The following is a 17,835-nucleotide window of genomic DNA, read 5'->3' as shown; positions in this document are numbered from 1 at the left end:
TTGGCTCTCTCCCCTGGCCACCAGTGAGTGGCACATGATACTGGCTGCCAGAGGATACTCACCTGAAGTTCATGAAGTATTGTGAGAATCTCGATCTGTGTGAGGATGCACTGATGTAACTGAAATGGAAAGAGGACTTAATCTGTTGATTCTGTAAGTAAGTATGTTTTTACTGGTGGTATTGGAGGATGTGACCTCCAATGAGGGATGAGGGAGCTTTGGTCATGTTTGTAACATCTGAAATAGATGAAAGGAACACTAGAATATTGAAATGGTTAGTATCTAGCTATACTCCCAGGCTTTTGAAATCCCATTGATTTCCTGTTGTTTTGTACATGTGTGAAAGTGGGATTCCCTTTTACATCTGAATCTGGTGGTTCAGGTGGAAGGGTCCAGGCTTAACTCATCCTTGGCAAGCAGTAACTTGTAGATGTGTGGGTAGAATGAAACTTCTGTGAAGTGAGTATGCTTTATACAGAAGGCATTGGGACATACACAGACTTGGTACCGCTGATTTTGCAGATAAAAAATATTTTTCAAACTGACTTTTTAACTTCTAGAATGAAAAGGGTGATGATATGTAATCCACAGGGTAAAAAAACATCTCATCTCTGAGTTGCAACTCAGAATAAATGTCTGAGTATCAAAAATAAGAAAAGTTGAAAGGGGAATTCCATTTCCGAAACAGCTGTTTTTGTTAGTGCTCTCTTGCACATCTTTCCCAGTGAAGGGGTCTGGATCTTGACACATCTCAACTTACCTGGATGAAGTGTGCTGAAAGGAAGGCTGAGCTCTTGGGATCTTCTGCTAATTGATTTCATCAACTTTAGGGTTTTGTAGAGTTAAATCTGAGGTGATCAGGGATGAGTGAGGCAAGGGCAGTCAGAAGTTGAGGAGAAAATGGAGAGGTGCTTAGAGCCTCCAGTTGGTACTCATCACGTGTGCAGCAGGGATCTCAGCTACATGTGAAGATCATTACTGCCAGAACAAGCTAAGTGCAATTTTGCCTTGTAGAGACAGTTCAAATAGCACATATTAAGCTTATTAGGAAGATCCAAATGACACTGTATTTGGAATCTAATTGTTCTCCAGGAGAGATAGTGTTTTAATAATCTTGCAACAGCTTCTGCCTCTCAGCAAATTAAACAAGTGGGTCATTTCTTCCTGCAGCTTGCTTGAGAGTGAGGGAAAAGTGTCACTTCTAAAGCTAAGGCATGCTGTATTGAAGATGAAAGCAAGGGATCTGTGTAGCCTTTTTTTAGCCTTGGTGTGCTTATAAGGCATATATTCGTAAGAAGAGCTTGGAAGACAATTATTATTGTTAAGAGTCATACTGCTACACAGGAAAAAAAAAATCCTTTCTGTTTCTTCTGAAAAATATTTAGTGTACTGATATTTATAGCTGGCAGAAGTATTTCAGAGCTGCAGGCTTGCCTCTTGCTGCATAAAACAAAGCAAGAGCAATAATCCATTTAAGTTTTCCAAAAGTCTGTCTGCAAAATAAATTATGGCACGTACTGGAATAAAGGGGTGAAACTGCCTTGGAATTTACCAGTTAATTTCTGCAGCCTACCTTTTTATTAAAATCCAGCAGAAAGGGTTCAACATTGTGCTGTAGCAGGGATTTTCTGAGTAGAGTATTAAAAATTGCCTTGAAATGGGAAGACTTTTCAGTTATTTCACCCCCCCACCCCTTGCCTTCAAAATTACTCTTTAAGGAGTTGAAGCAGCAAACATCTACTGTAACATGTCCAGGATGAAAGAAGAATCCCAGCCCTTTCCACTTCAGAAGAGGTTCTGCAGTGATGGCAGTATCATACAAATCATGCTCTTCTCAACAGTTTAATTTCTTGTTTAGGAGAATTAGTGTTGCAAGCAAGGGTATGAATTAAAATGTCTTAAGAATCATACAGATACCATATACCTCACTGTGAGAGTGACAGTGGAAATTCTACAGCTGTGATAGTTCAGTTTATAGGTCTACATTGTGGTGTTGATTTTAGAAGTGTTTAGCTGCAGATGACTACAGATGTTAATTAACAGGCACTGGTATTTTTCTTCCTCCCTGCAAGACCATTTGAGGGAAGCTCCTAAGAGAAAATAATTGCAAAGGAGAAGCACTGCCTCTCACTCCCTCTGCACGACTGAGGGCAGCCAGCACCATAAAAAGGAAGCTGTCAGTGTCTACTTGGTATGAAACATGGCAGCAATGCTCAAAGGTCTGTCTTTTTGTGGGGCATTGGGAATGTTGTGTTTCTTGCCCAAAATCTCCCCCAAAAGTGCCACCCTTCTGGCTTGCAGGGACACAATTTGCTCTTTCTGAAATTCTAGCCAAAGGAGGTGCTGGCATGTTGCATGTGCACGGTAAGAGTATTCACCAAGGCTGTCTCTCCTTGGTTGTAAAATCCTTTTCTTTGGGGAAAGTCAAATCCACATAAATCCCAGGCTGGCTAAAGGAGTCTCTGCTTGGAAGCAAACCATTGCCCTCATCCTGCAAGCATCAGGAACACGTGCAGAGCATGTTACAGCTGCACAACAGCACTTAATTTGTTTGCCTGATGAGTGTGTTTCTGTGGGAATTTGGGACTTCCAGTCACCAGACTCTATTTCCCTTCTCAGCAATGCAAGTATAGTAATTTATGGGCTGTGTAAAGCTCACGCCTGTGGCACTTCTTCTCTTCAAATGAGGTTTTAGAAGAAAGTGGCAGATACAGCTGCATCTTGTAAGGGGCCAGCCTTCCCTTGCACATTTAGCAGCCCTCAGGGAGGAATTCTTGAACCTTGCTTTGCAGGTTTGTAGCTCCACACAACTGTTGGAAAGGGAAATATTTACAGTAATACAGTGTAGGTTTCCTCTCTAACTATAAGAGTGAGCAGCTTAACAGCTAAGCATAACTCCCTTCCCTTCACACTTGAGAAATTTGGACATTCCAAGCTGGAGAAAGGGTGTGTGCTGTGAAGGCAAAGCAGCCATGCCACTCTGAGATTAGGGTTAGGGATGGGGGAAAAGGGGTCTGAAGGGGAAGCATCAGCACCAACTTGAAGTTCAAACTAGTTGAGACAGGTCACCTCCTTGGCAACAGGAACTTGGGACAGCAAAGTGAGAAAGACAGCAGCTGAGATACTACTTTTTTCCAAAGAGTTTTATTAATAAACACCTGGAACATTTAAGAGTTATTATGCACCCTACTTCAAGTGAAAATACTGCTTTATTTGCCCTGCTATATCTTCCTCAACTATCTAAATGTCAGCACAACTCCAACTGCTGTCCCTCTTCCTCCCTCTCTCCTATGCCATTTTCTGGCATAATGGTATATTTACAACACATATGTGCAGTTCCTGTCACCAGTGAGCAATCACAGCAGTTACTATACTAACACACCTCTATTGTAGCCCAGATGCTTTGCCAGAGTTTTCCTGGGTCACAGGAAGAGGCTCCTGAACACTGTCACTCTATGATTTCAAATCAGACTTATTTATTCCTCTCAATTAATAAATTTTATCTTATAACAGGTTCCGGTGTAGCTTTAGTTTCTGAATATAAATAAAAGAAAATCTTTCAATATTAAGACTGGCCCTTTACTGAAACAGCAAGATTGACAGGACTACAAATTTAAACAATTTAGAAAAGTAATACTCAGAGCAGAGGAAGAAATAGTCCCTGGTTAGCTGTGTCCTCCAAAGGGGAGCACAGAAGAGATGAAGGTACAGTCACACTGTACAGCCTGCATACATGCACACTGTTCTGGAAAAGTGAGGGTATTACTCTAGGTCATAGCCAGCCTCTCTTTCCTCTCCTGCTCTTACTGGAGGGGTCCTTCCTTCCTCACACTTCTAATGAATTTGTCATCTCAGGTCATGAAAAAATGACAAGACCACACTATTATGAGCTTAGCTTTTTGTCTAAACTGCATTAAACTTCCTTCATATTGCAACAGAAAAAGATTTAAGATAATCTCACTGGGTAGTCGAACCTCACTCCCTTTAGTACTTGCAGAAGCTTAACATGAAATACATATTAGCATGCTGTCAGGGCAAGATGTTTTACAAACACAAGTGTTTTGATTTAAATACTAAGGCCTCCACATTCATTAGAGGATTAAATCCTTAAAACAGTGGGCTTAGTGAAAGAATAAAGCCATTTGCCTTCTAGCTTTCAAACCCTGATGTGGCAGGAAGAGTGTGACGAGAACACTGGCTTCCTTCTTCCTCCCTTGAAGGCTGCACACTAATGAGGGTTGAACAGCAAGTGTAACTCCAAACAAGTGCCTGAAATAATGGTTAGTCAACAGGATTTTCTCACCTTTCAACAGCATCTAGCTTCAAAGGTTTTCTCTAAAAGACCAGTGAGTTCAAACACTGCAATACCAGGTAGCACTCCAAGACATTACAGCAGCCTGTCAGGGTCCTGATTAAAACTAAAGTCACATACAAGGGACAGGTGATCAGAAGGGTAATTGAATGAGGGCAGCCTGTTGGGCCCAATTTGCTCTTCAGTCAGCAAGCCCAGGGCTGAGTTCACATTCAAGGCATGCTGGGAATACCAGATATAATCCAGCGTGTGCCGGCACTCTCCAGAGGGCCGGATCTTCCAGGTGGTGTAGGGGGGTTCCGACTGTCCATCGGGGCTCAGCAGCTTGTACGCACTGTTTAAATTGAGGCTGGAGTTCGAAAACTCCCTGTAGACCTCCTCGGTTGGCTCTGCATTGAAGTCTCCACAGACAATCAGGGGGATCTTTGCTCCTTGGGTGATGTTCTTCAGGTTCTGCAGGAGGTCACAGCCCTGAGCAGAGCGGAACCTCTCCCAGCCTGTGCGGGCTTTCAGGTGGGTGACGGCGATGCAGAAGAGCCTCCCGGTTTCGTGGCACTTCAGCGTCTGAGCGATGGCCACCTGGTTGGTCTTCAGTTTCATGGCCATCAGCCGGATGTTGGCACTGTTGATGAGCTCAAAGCGTTCCTTGAGGAAGAACATGGCGCAGCCATCTGGCCCATTGTTATGCTCCACATCCAGGCACGGTGACCACGGCTTTGGGAAGAACGTGCACTGGTAGCCCAGGCGACTGAGGATTGGTTCAAAGGTGTCAAAGTAGTGGTCGACTTCCTGAAGGCACAAGATGTCGGGCTTGTATGCAAGGATTTCCTCCAGGATGAGGCACTTCCTCTCCTCCCATTTCAGAGCTTCCATGGGGCACTGAACAAAGTTGTCTTTGCCTTCCCCGAGAGCTGGAATTAGCAGGGAGGGTAAACAAAAAACCCAGAGTTACTGATAGCTGAAACAGCCTTTCATCCTCCAGGTTTTATCAGTTTACATGTAGTGACTTTAAGGGTACCAGATTTTCCAGCAGGTGTGAGAACCCCTTCTCAAGTCACTGGAGTCACTCAAAAAAAATTAAGTTCCTTTTACAGATAAAAGATATATTAAGACTTTCTCCCCCTCTGCCCACTACACAAGAGCAAGTACTTCCACATGTGGCTGCTGCAGCTTAAGCCAAAATAAAATTAAGTGGATTAAAAGTGACTTAACTGCAGAAGGTTAAGACAATCCTTATGAGGGAAATTGCCCACTCCAAAATATTTTAAGATGAGGCTGCTGCACTCGTCAACTTACAGCCTTGATTCAAAACTAGCAGTTAAAGTTTTTTTACGTATTAAGAATTCCCGTAGCAGATCTGAATTTATGGATAGTTCACCAATAAGTAATCAGAAACTGAAGAGAAACTTTACAAATAAAACTCAGGAAAAGGATGACTTTTCTGTGGGGTTAACAACCATCTAAAACTGATGGGTCACAGCTTGTAGAATACACTATGTTCAGTTAAGACAGGAATGCAGGGCTATCTTTGGCATCAGAGTTGCAAGGAGAGATCCTTTATTTCCTTTCCTATGGGACAGAAGGAGAGCCACTATTTCAAGTGCTCAAAATATTCCCCCTGGCCCTCAGTCAGTTTTATCTCACGTAGTTCACTCCTTTCCCTCTGCTCTGCCAGGGTTTTCATAGCTGTGTTTGATCTCAAGCTCATACCTTGAGCCCACAAGCATCTCCTACCTTGGGCGAGGATGTTCCACTGCATGACCCGGATGGGGCGGTGGCTACTGGTGCTGTTTTTCTTCAGGTTCACAAAGTTCCTCTGAAACCGGGGTGGCCGCTTCTGCAGAACAATCTGACATTCCTGCAGCAAATCCTTGGGGTCTATAGGATCCAGCTGTGCTGAGTCCAGCTGCTCCAGGCAGTCCTGGTGCTGGGCTACAGCACCACTGCTCAGAGTCTTGGCTAGCACACTGTAGAGCCGGCTGGTGCTGTTTCCCATGGAACACACTGCAAGGGAAAAACTGGTGTTAGAGATGGTCCACCACAACTCTCCTCCTCACTTGGGTACCTTGTTGCAACAACAACATTGGTTGTTTGTGCAGGAGCCTGTTCCTGAGTCTGAGACAAAATACGGATGCAGAGATAGGGTTAGTCCTGTGCAGTCTCATGTTCTGCCTGGCATGTTCAGCCTGTCACCTGGGGCTGCACCCTGCAAACAGCCTGGTTTAAGACATCATGCTGCTGTCTTCTAAGGCATTAAAGAAGTCTTTCAACCAGAATTAGCAGGGCTAAGATTAACTCTGCATATATTGTAGAAAACACAATATAGAGCACGCTTTTTCCCTATTCACAGATGAGAGAGCCCAGCAGGTGGACAAATGCTGCCTGCTCCTTATTTCATGTGCAGCATTTGCTTCTGCTGGAGGTGCACTCTGTATGGCCTGGCACCCTGTATCCATCTGGGATGCCTCCAGGCTGCAGACTCCAGTTAACCTGACTAACCCTCAGGTTAGTATTTAATAGGAATCTCTGATCAGTGTCATTTATCCCCAGATCAGTAATGTTGTCGTGAGCATGAAGCAGCCAGATGCTTCTGCTGGCTTGGACCTCAGGATGTGATGTCTCACAGCTCCACATCCCTATGTTCACCCCCCTCCCCCTGCTTTCTCCCTTTATCTTCTCACTCTTTTGTGCTGTGCCCTGCCCCAGCCCAGCAGTTTCCAGTACTCCCTGCAGTCCTCCCTGGGCCCCAGCCACCTCCTATTCCTTTGGCCACCTTACCCACACGACCTGCACACAAGCGGTTGTCTCCAGCTCTCCTTGCTAATGCAACTGTCCCTCAGCCAGCCCGGTATCTCCTACAGGGAGGTCCCCCCATCCCACATGGGCTTACAGCTGCCATGGGTCCCTGCTCTGTTCTGGCCCTTTGGTTTATGCACATTTTGTGGCATTTCTACACTGTGTGTGCAAGAGCTCTCCAACCTGATCTCAGGGGGGTTTGCTCCTTCAAACATAAGGCAGGAAGGGCAGTGCTTGCACCACAGCAACTTGCATAAGAGGCAACGCTGACTGAGTTTTGTTGTCTCAACTTACTTATTTACTCTGAATGCCTTTTGCAAAGGGAATCTTGAGCAAAAGAACTTCAGTGTTGCACTGCTGTTGGCCCACAGTGGTTTTTGAGTAGGCTTATCTGTACATTTGAGTTACTTAAAAAAGGAAGAGGATGAAATTGTCATGTTGTGCTCACATCTTGTGGCAGATTTGGCTGCATATTCAGATTGAATTACAGCACTACAATTTCAAGAGCTGGTGACAGACATACAATAATGACAGGCTAGAGTGGCAGGCAGTAAGATGGACACCCTTACAGTCCAATAAACATACTCAGGAGGAAGAGAAAGACTCTCCAGTACAAGCCTCACGTCCTTGTATTCAGGAAAATGGGTACTTTTAAAAGATACTCAAAACTACTTGCTTTAATGTGTGTGTGTAAGCCCATGGAACAGTTCCAAGAATATTGTGAAATGGGAATTTAGATTAGATATAGGATGTTTATCCTCATCTCGGTCCTTTTAGGAGTTCCTCAAACTGAGATATGATCTTGAGCTCACACACATGTCTTTCCAGGGAAGCCATGTGTAGTGTTTCAGTTTCTGCAGTCTTTCTCAGTTTACAATTCTTCTCAAGAAGCCAAGTACTGCTGAAGTAGAAGTGGCATTTAATAGTGAGGGAAAACTCAAAATCCCTAAGCAGGACCCTGACACAGCTGTGAAGGGTATGGGAGCAGGAATGAAAGCACGCTCTGTGCTGGATACAGAAGAGTACAGTTAACACACAGCCAGGGCTGCCAGGCAGCCATGTAGAAACCCAAAGAAATCAGTAGAGCTTTTAATAGATACTCCACAGGGAGCCACACACCTATTTTTAGGACAGGTACAACCCATGGCTAAGTGCTGCAACTGGAGATAAGCAGTGTTTTCTGCTGCATCAGGGTTGCTGTCAGCCCCTGCCATGCCATGAATGACCATGGCTCATGTGGCACTCTCCAAAGGAACACTGGGAAATAATAACCCTCCAAGAAGCCATTAGCAAGCTCTTAGGCTGCCTGTGGTTTGACCTGAGTCAGAGGGATGATGTTGAAAGGGACAAGGTAGGTGCGACACAGCTGGAGTCAAAGGTCTGCTGGCAAAGCCCTGAGCAGCTTACAGCTGTTACAGCAGGATCAAGGCTAAGCTCAGCCTCCACCTGCCAAGCTGCAAACAAAGCCAGAGTATTGTCTAAATCTCATCATCCCTGGGATCATGGTGTATCCACCTCTTTATGGGGTGTAAAGCATAGACTAACCTGTACTATGGCCCAGAACTGATCTGACAGCTCTTAAAGTCAGTCATGTCTCAGGAAGGAAAAAGAGCTTCAGTCTTCTTTTGAGGACCCAGAGATGATTGTGTGAAAGAGGGTCTGGACTGCAAATTAAGCACTTTCAGTCCTGATACAGGTGGCTTGAAAGTTCTTGGCTGAAGGAGGGGGCTCCTTGGAAAGATTCCAGATTAAGATGACTGCTTGTCTGCACAAGTTCTTTGCACCCAAAGTACTGAAATCATGATAACACAGACTGAGGTGTTCTGCAGAATAGGGACCAGACCAACAACCTGAACATGAGAACTCCAAATACAGAATCCATGTTGTTATTTCTGCAATGCTGAACCATGTCCACAGCAGTCCAGCTGTACAATACAAGGTCAGCACCCTGAAATCTTACGGTGCAAGTTAAGTGGCCTGTAACTTTCTGGGATAATGTGTGCTGCCAAAGCTTTGACGCTGTGGTGCTGGAGGGGGCAGAGGCACAAGGAGACTTCTGAGCTTGCACTGTACCAGTGGATAGCAAACATGAAAGTGATTCTCCTGGCATTATGTAACAGGGAATACCAACTCAGCAATTACTATTCAAGGTGCTTAAAATCAAAAAGTTCCTTCCCCTCAGCAAGGGTGGTACCTCAGCAAAGTAAGGGCAAGGGAAGAATTCAAACTGTGAATTAAATGTAAGAAAAGGGTATAAAGTTGGAAGGTTTTTTGCATCATCCAGCACAGAAGAGATGAACTTCTAGGATCTCAGGCAACAAGCTATCAGAGACAAGACTTTAAGGACTTTGCTTCAGAAATGAGGGCTGCAGAAAGGTATTGAGCCCTGAACTTTTGGATAAGGTGAACAACATTCTCATTTCCCCTCCTTCCAGGTCATACCTCCCAGCACCACTTTCAGCCAGAAGCCCCATTTACCACAAGGCATTCCCTGCCAGGTGAATGACTCCACACACCAGTTGCCAGAGGCAACTCCAGACTGAAGTTGCATCAGCCTCCACGGCCCCAGAGGCTGGCAGCAGCTAGAAATGCCCTCCTTGGAACCCCAGTTCTAGGAACAACTTGATAGGCGCCACCGCCATGTGACAAAATCTAAGCTACCAAGATATCATACTACATGTACAACCTTGTCTGGGACAGCAATGAGCGTCTGTCAGAGCACGGCAGAAGCTGCCTGTTCTCAACAGGCAACACCAGAAAGAAGAGGGAACCTAAAATCCTGCCTCCAGTAATACAGAGAATCAGTAAAAGTACAGAGCACAAGCTCTGGAAAGCTTTATCTTCATGAGTGCTTTATGAATCATGAGCTCGATTCTGCCAGCTCTCAGATGCATACTCTCCTCTTCCCTGTAGTGTCATGAAGCTTCAATCCTGCCATATGGCATCTGGCCTAGTTTCAACAGGAGGAATGGAAGCACCCTGCCCCAGCCTGGCTTTTACACTCCTCCTGTAACAGCAGCAATAGGGAATGAATTCACTTTAACCCAACCCCAGCTGAAGGCAGTAGGGCAAAGTGGATCTTCCTGCATGCCAGATACGTAATACAGCCTCAAACATTGTCCAGAGAAGCGGTGGCTGTTCTGTCACTGGAAGTGTCCAAGCCCAGCTTGGGATAGGGCTTTAAGCGACCTGGTCCAGTGAGAGGCGTCCCTGCCCATTGAGGGAGGGCTGGCACCAGATGACCTTTAAGGTCTCTTGCAACCCCAGCCATTCAATGATAAAGAGCTGGGCATATCACCCCGCCCACAGTAACAGTCTGGAGCACGGTGGCTGCTGCCCTGCTGCCCCAGCTTTCAGCAGCAATGGCTCTGAGTGGGCATTCTGGCCATGGCCAGAGTCAACAGAGGTAGCTCAAGGCTGGATCCGACCACAGGGATGCTGTGGGTGCACCACACCAAGGTGGTGTCCACACAGGCACACAAGGACACCTGGGCACTTTCCAAGTCTCATGTGGGGAATGAAAGACAGGGCTTAATTACTTAACAGTACAGGCAAATAGGGACCTGATGGCTGCTGCTGCCAGCCAGAGGGTAACCTGGGCTGTTCCCACACATTGTCTTGAGTGAAAAGACCCCACTGTGAGTCAAGCTCATCCTACACAAAGGGCAGCGCTAAAGAGGGTAGCTCAGCTATGCGAGAGACGTTCCTGACAGCGGCATGTGGACACTGACCCTCTGGCTCACCAGACAGGGCAGCCCACCGACACCTGGGTTCTCTCCAAGCACCCAGCCTGGGCAGCCCACCGACACCTGGGTTTTCTCCAAGCACCCAGCCTGGGCAGCCCACCGACACCTGGGTTCTCTCCAAGCACCCAGCCTGGGCAGCCCACCGACACCTGGGTTCTCTCCAAGCACCCAGCCTGGGCAGCCCACCGACACCTGGGTTCTCTCCAGCCTACCTGTGGGCGCAGAGGGTGCCCTATCCCTCACACGGAGCCAGAAGCGCCCGAAGCTCCAGAGGGCTGTCCGGCAGCGCCCGCCGCGATGCTGCGGGATGCCGCCCGCTCACTCCGGGGCTTTAGAGCCCAAGGGCCGGTCCAGCCCGGAGAGGTGGCTGGCGAGTGACCAGGAACACGCTGACATGGGCAGGACAGCGCAGATCCCGCTCTGACAGCAGCCGCCCGGCTGTGACCCCGCGCGGTTCCCTACGCGCCCTCCTCGGGCAGCACCCACCTGTGCGGGGCGGCGTCCCCGGGGCGGGCGGGCCGCCCGCTGATGCCCGCGGGGCGGCGGGGCCGGGGGGCGGCGGGTGGGAGCGGGGCCGCGGCAGGCGGGAGGCCGAGGCGGCGGCGGGAGCGCAGCAGAGGGCGGGAAGGGCCGAGCAGAGGCAGCGCGCGGAGCTCTGGTACATGCTCCCGGCGGGACGGAGCGGGACCGGCAGGGATCGGGCAGCACCGGGCGGGATCAGTGGCGCAGCGGGTCCCGTGCCCGCCCCGCGGACACGCTTATAGAGGCGGCGGCGCCTCGCGCGGCGCATACATCGGGCACTACCACCCTCGCTCCAGAGGGGGAGTGACGAGGTACCAACAAACCCTCCCGGCACCGCCACCCGCACACCGAGCCCGCCCGCGAAGACCGGCGAGCCGGTTTTCCGTGACCCGTCCCGCGGCTGCCGCCGCCGCTGGCGGAGGACGCTGCGGTGGGAAGAACGCGCCCCGTGGCCGCTCCCGCCTCCCCTACCCGCCGCAGAGTGGTCTGGCCCGGAGGCGGGTTCCCGCCGGTGACGGCCGTGAGGGGCGCCCTCTGCTCCGCGCACGTCACGGCTCCGCGGCCGCCCCGCCCCGCCGGGAGCCGCGGGGCTCGGCACGCGTGGGAGAGCGGCGCGGGTTTCCGCAGCGCTTGGGAGAGGCACTGCGATGCCAGGCGCATCCCCCTGCCCACGCCCGCCATGTCCCCAGGACCACGTGGAGAGCGGGACTCTCCCCCAGCGCAGCATCCCGCACGTGCCATCCCCTATGGGATGCGCCCCTATGGGAGCATGCCAGGCGCTGGGTTGGGGGGGAATAGGGGAGCGACCCCCGATAAAGGGGGTCTGCGCCCCAGAGCTTGGGGCGCCTCTGCTAGGTGCTCTTGTTTCTTGTTCCCCTCTGCTTCCCGTGTCCTCTTTGCTCCAGCGGCCTGTGTCAGGCCAAGGGCAGCCCGAAATTCCTGTGCTGAAATTAGGGCAGTGCCTGCAGCTGGTCTGAACAAGCTTCCTTCTCAAAATGTGACTTTTTTTTTATCCCCAGAAGTACTTGATCCTTTATGTGTTCGATAAACTACCAAGAGGGCCTGGGGGAGGCAGATGCCTTCTGTGAGGGATGCTGCTGCAGGAACTAGGATGAACTGGCAGCATGGCATTAGACCTGGGTCTGCCTAAACACCCCTGGCTCATCCCTCTCTTTCTCAGGCTTTCTCTTGCCAGGAAGATGGCATTAGGGCACAGGAGCTGATCCCTGTTTTCCCTGTGTTTTGGTGTTCCAGTGTCTGTTGTCAAGGTTTTTTTTTCTGCAGCTTGCTGTCTACTGGGCTTAGGGTGGTTATAGCCATCCTCTGGAGACAAGAGAGAATAGTAGAATCATACAGGTGAGAAAAAGACCTCGAGGATCATCAGAGTGGAAGGTTTTGTTTGGCTGCTGGGGCATCCTTCTCTTGGTGGGCTCCCAAGCCCCAGCAGTCCACTGCACCAGCTGTACAACAGGATGGGGGACAACCAGAAGAAGGGACACTGGGGAGACTAAGGATGCTTCTAGTCCTGCCTCATTAACCAGATGGAGCCAACAACCCACCTCTGCAACTGCCAGACAGTTCAGGAACTGGTCAATGTGAATGAATGGGGATCCTCAAAAGTATTTGTGCAAGCATTAAAAAAGACCATTCCAGAGCAACCTCAAAAGAGTTGTCTCAGTTCAGCAGCATCACAGGCTGGGCTCTACTGCCAAGCAGAAGTCAGGTTTTGGGGAGATCTTAACTCTGTTCTTTGTGCTGTCAGAATGAATTGCCTGCAGGCTGCCTCTGTGGGTGACATGTGACCTTGTTCTAAGCTGCAAGCGAAGTGGATTTCACAACCTCACCCAACTCCCAGAAAACTCTTGTTGGTTTTGGGCACATATGTAGGCATGCCTTTGGGTGCAGGGAAAGGGAGTTCTGACCTTTCCAGGGATTAAATTGGCTTCCAGGGCTGAAGGTACCATCAGAAAGATGGGACTCGTCTTTTCCACTGGCATGTTGTACGATCTCTGACTTGTCTTGTTGTACGATGCTTGTCTTTCCTAAGCATAACAGCTGACCTGCTTCCCTGAGTGCCGGAAGTGCATCTTGGCTTGGGCAACACTGGTTGATCCCTGTCATTGTTCTAGCAGTATTTTAATCTTGCAGACTGATTTTCAAGGGCCTGGTCTTTATTTTCCACTATAAAAAATAAACATGCTTCTTTCACATTATGTCTTCTAAATATTTTCTTTTTTTCACATTATGTCTTCTAAATCTTATTGTCTCCCTAAGCTTCTTGCCGCACCTCTTCACCACTATCTCCTGCATACAGCCCACCACAAATTTGCTTGTCTTCGTGTTACTCTCCATTCCAGCCACATTTGTCATTGTCAGGTTGTTCTTCACAAATTTCCATAGTGCGGGGAACTTTCCTTCCCCTCTGAAAGCAGGTGCATTTTTGGTCTTTCTTTCATCACCTGGTACCACTCTTCTTGCCTGGATTTTGGAGGGCTACTTGTTAGGGGTTCAGAGACAACTTGGGAAAATACCTAGAGTCTTCTGGGATCATGGAGCTAGCTTTTCTTTCTGCCCACACTCTGCTTGATTTACTTCCTTGTTCAGACTTTCCTGTCTCATTTCTAGAGCTGGGTTTCATCACTTGTACCATTTTGATGCTTTGAACCCTCTCGGCGCTGACTGATTGCATCCCAATTTCACCTCTGGAGACTTGTGCTAATTCTGTTATTCTCATCTGTGATTTTATCTGTTTGTCTTTGTTACTCATTTCCTTTTTGATTATCAAAGCATAGATTGTGATAGTCTCACAAGCCCTCTACTGATGATGTTTTTCTCTCAATGCTGCTTTTCTCTTCAAAAAAACATCTGTAAAGCAGCTGCAGTTTCAAAGGTGGGTCCTAGATCTTGGTGCTTAAACTTACACCTGGCTGTGTATGCTCATCTAGCCCTCCTGTCTTGGTTTGAAAAGACAGGAATCTGTGAAGGAAGGCAAAAGCCTCTTGTGAAATGGAAAAAGTAAACCCCCTCTTTCTGAATTGCTACAGTTTTAAAAAAGGCTCTTAGGTAAAGATATGGGAATGGGAATAACAGTTCTTTACTAGGAGAAAAACTAAATAAAAAAAAATTTAAAAAAATGTAATTAGTACAAACGAAACTAGTGATGGAGTCAGAAACCTGACACCCTGAGGAGTCAGGGTGTTGGTAGTAGTCCAGTTAAAATGATGGCTGCTCCTCCTGGAGTGGCAGGTGAAATGCTGCTGAAGTGGTGTAGTTTTCTCTGAAGGTTTGGTGATGGAGTAGTTGGGCCTGGTCTTCCTCTGGGAATTCAGCAGAGAAGAGAGCTGCTTCTCTGGGAATCCAGCAAAGTGACTGCCAGTGTCTCAAAAAGTGCTGATTTTATGCAGGTAAGAATGCTTGGCTCCTCCCCTCTGGATGGAGCATCTCACAATGGGATGATGTAATTTTACCTGTCATGCAGGGAGTCATTCAATAGTCTATTAACAGAAGATATCTCCCCGGAAAGAGACATTGTTCTTAGAAGAAATAAAAAAACTGCCCAACCTCCAACAGATAGCAATAGAATACATGCTTATCTTACAAGCCAAGACACTCCCTAAGCAAAATACTCTAATGTAAACGCTTTCAAACAAACTAAAAACCCCAAGAAAGATAATTAAACAGCAGGTAGGTAATTAGTAGCCCACTAACTTTTCCAATCTTGTTTTCTGTAAAGTGAAGTAGCCTGGCCTCAGCAGAGAATGCAGGGAGCATGTGGGAAAAGCAGCTGGAGAGCCTGGGTGGGAAAAGGCTGGAGCCTGGATTTCTCTGCTTTCAAGCATGTGGACCATTCTTTGAAGACTCTCAGCTCTGATTCATATCCTTTCCACTTTAAATACACAAAGAAGAGACGGAGGCTTGACTGCCATGCAAGACTGGGAGTCCTGGTTCCTTGCAGGGCTCTGCACCTGACTGGGCTTGTCTGCTCTCAAGTCTGGGCACCCTTATCAAAAGGGCAAACCTGTGACTAAGGCTTGTTGTGCATTGTTCTGGTTTGAAAGGAAAACCAGTGAGAGACTCTGAGTCAGAAATACAATTTATTAAGAAACAAAATGCATGCAATAATACAAAAGAAAAACCACTGACAGAGTCAGAATACAACCTGACACTCCTTTGGCCAGCATGTTGGTAGCTGTCAAAATTGGAGTAGCTGCAATCCTCCTGGAGAGGCAGATGTGGTTCTGTCGGAGCAGTGATCCTGTAGAAGGGTGTAGTCTTCCTCTGAAGGTCCAGTGGAAAACCCCAGCAGTTCCTCTTGGAAACCTGTGGGAAGGCTGACTCTGATGTCCCCAAAACTCACATTATATCCAGTTAGGATTGCTTGGCTCCTCCCTCTGGGCGGAGCATCTCACAATGGAATGCTATAATTTTTTATCAATCACGCAGTGACATTCAATAGCCCATTACCAGCAGACGTCTCCCCTGAGAGAGGATTGCTTGTGAAAGAGATAAGGAAAACTGCTCACTTAACAGAAGACAACTGCTACACAGATGGCAATAGAATACATCTTGCTTCTCAATCTGGGACAAGCATTAACCTCTGTAATCAGCTTTTTCTTCCCTTTTCAGAAGACCAGATACTTCTGGAAGGAAAGAGTGGTTGGTGGTCCAAGGAATCCATGAGCAGTCCCAATGGCCCTGCCATTTCTGGCAGGATTTGGCAAGGAAAATCCCTGACAGTAGTGGCCAAGGGGATAGGTTGCCTGGGTTTTGCTGCTGACAGATTAGAGACTTGGAGACAGGGAAGCTGCTGGCTTTGTGTCCTGCTCAGGAGATGAGGCAGCTGGGCCCATCTCTGAGCTCCAAGTCCTCAGCTCCTGTCAGGCGTTTGCTGGCATTCAGGTGCATCTTATCCTGATGGCTCTTTGTTCTGCCCTCCTGTCCCATGGAAAAAACTTGGGTTTTCCCCAGAGCTGGCTGCTCATGCTCCTCACCTCCTGTTCCAGCAGATTTCTTGGAGCTGCTCACCACCTAGCGAGCTTAGTAGTCCTTATGTAACTAATGAATGGCTGTGCAATATGTTTGTTATTAATTTTATTTTTCTGGTGACTCAAGTAGATGGGATTCAGCCAAACCACCTTTTCATGTGATTGTCAAGGAGGAAGGACAGAAGGTTTCCTGCTTCCTGCTGTATTGCATTCGTTTTTCTCTGTTCTTTTGAGTGTTGGCTTTCCTTAGCCAATTAGTGTGCTCATGCTTGCATAACAATAAAAAAGGCATTTGTAAAAGAAAAAGAAGTCCCTGATTAAGCTGTTTTCCACACACACCGCTCTGCTCTCAGGATTGGGAAGAGTGGTGATTTAGCTCCAAAAATGTGAGTCAGTGATTGCTTGGCATTCCTTGGGGGTGATTCAAAAGCCCTGCTAGCCTTCTATGGAAAATAAAATCCTTCTGAAAATACAAAAAAAAGTATGATTAATTTTAGGTGCACATGACTTAGTGAAAAGAGAGAAGTTTCTTTAGGAATTTATCTCAGTTATCCTGTGTGCATCTGACTGTTTTTTCCACAAACTGGGAACAGTAAGCAAATGGAGAAAAAGGGTCCAGGTGAAAGGGTGCATAGGCTGTGAGAAATGCTTTTTTCTTAGGTTTTTTTGACCTGATCTTACCCTGGAGATACTGATGTTTCAAACATCCTGCCCAGACTGTTAATCCTTTTACAATGCTGTGGAAATCTCAGGACCATCATGCTGTTGTTACTTACTAAGAAATATGGCTTTGACTGAAGCTTTTTCCAGCATCTAATAAAAGCAATGATTTCCTCAAATTCCCCTTTCCTGGGATTAATAATGATCCTTCCACCTCCTTAGTCACTTCCTCCCAACTGGTCATCCCTCTGTCAGGAAGGCATTTGTGCTACGTTTGGTACTACTGCTCTAACTGCCAACATTTTCAGCTTGGAAAGATATGCTCTGAAGCTGCCATCTCTGGGGAGATGGACAGCAATCACTGGAGTGTCACAGTGAGAAAGCCTGTGACAGTAAGATTCTGCACAGCGCAGATGGCTGTGAGCATGGTGGGTTTCAACTTCCTGGTGCACACACATCTCAACACCTGATTTCTCCCATGGGCAATGCCATCACCTGGAGTGCTGGATGCTTTCCTGTAGGATGCCTTGTGCCCCCCAGGATGCCCTTTTACCCTGTCATGTCACCAGGAGCCCTTCACCTCCCCACCATTAACCTGCTCTGGGTCTTCCTCCCTTCCTGGAGAATAGGTTGGGAATCCTTGCCTGCTCTCCCCTCCCTGCCTCAGCTTGCTTTTGGGCACCTGGGAAGAAGCTGTGAGCCAGCATCCCTATGGCAAACATGGGATCATGGTAGGTTTGAGGGAGGCTGCCCTGAAATAAGTTCACCTGAGGTGAAGTAGGGCAGAGATCCAGGTGTTTAAAATAGGTGGCAT

The 17,835-nt window shown here is 47.7% G+C and overlaps 1 protein-coding gene across 2 annotated transcripts; it reads right to left on the bottom strand.

Annotated features, from left to right (window-relative positions):
• Nucleotides 1–3,125: 3,125 nt before the first annotated feature.
• On the bottom strand, nucleotides 3,126–11,618 carry NOCT (nocturnin). 2 transcript variants are annotated; one of them, XM_021548528.4, is made up of 3 exons: nucleotides 11,341–11,618; nucleotides 6,047–6,316; nucleotides 3,126–5,223 (listed from the first exon to the last, which is right to left on the bottom strand). In XM_021548528.4, the coding sequence occupies exons 1-3, from the start codon at nucleotides 11,516–11,518 to the stop codon at nucleotides 4,388–4,390; spliced, it is 1,284 nt and encodes a 427-aa protein (XP_021404203.3). In that variant the 5' UTR covers nucleotides 11,519–11,618; the 3' UTR covers nucleotides 3,126–4,387. The 2 variants fall into 2 exon arrangements, with proteins under 2 accessions (XP_021404203.3, XP_085434334.1); XM_085578208.1 differs by having other exon boundaries at nucleotides 11,067–11,344.
• Nucleotides 11,619–17,835: the final 6,217 nt, after the last annotated feature.

This window comes from Lonchura striata, chromosome 4, assembly GCF_050655825.1.
Source record: "Lonchura striata isolate lonStrDom1 chromosome 4, ASM5065582v1, whole genome shotgun sequence".
Taxonomy (NCBI): domain Eukaryota; kingdom Metazoa; phylum Chordata; class Aves; order Passeriformes; family Estrildidae; genus Lonchura; species Lonchura striata.
Note: the sequence above shows the minus strand (reverse complement) of the source record. Positions and strands in the feature narration are given on the sequence as shown.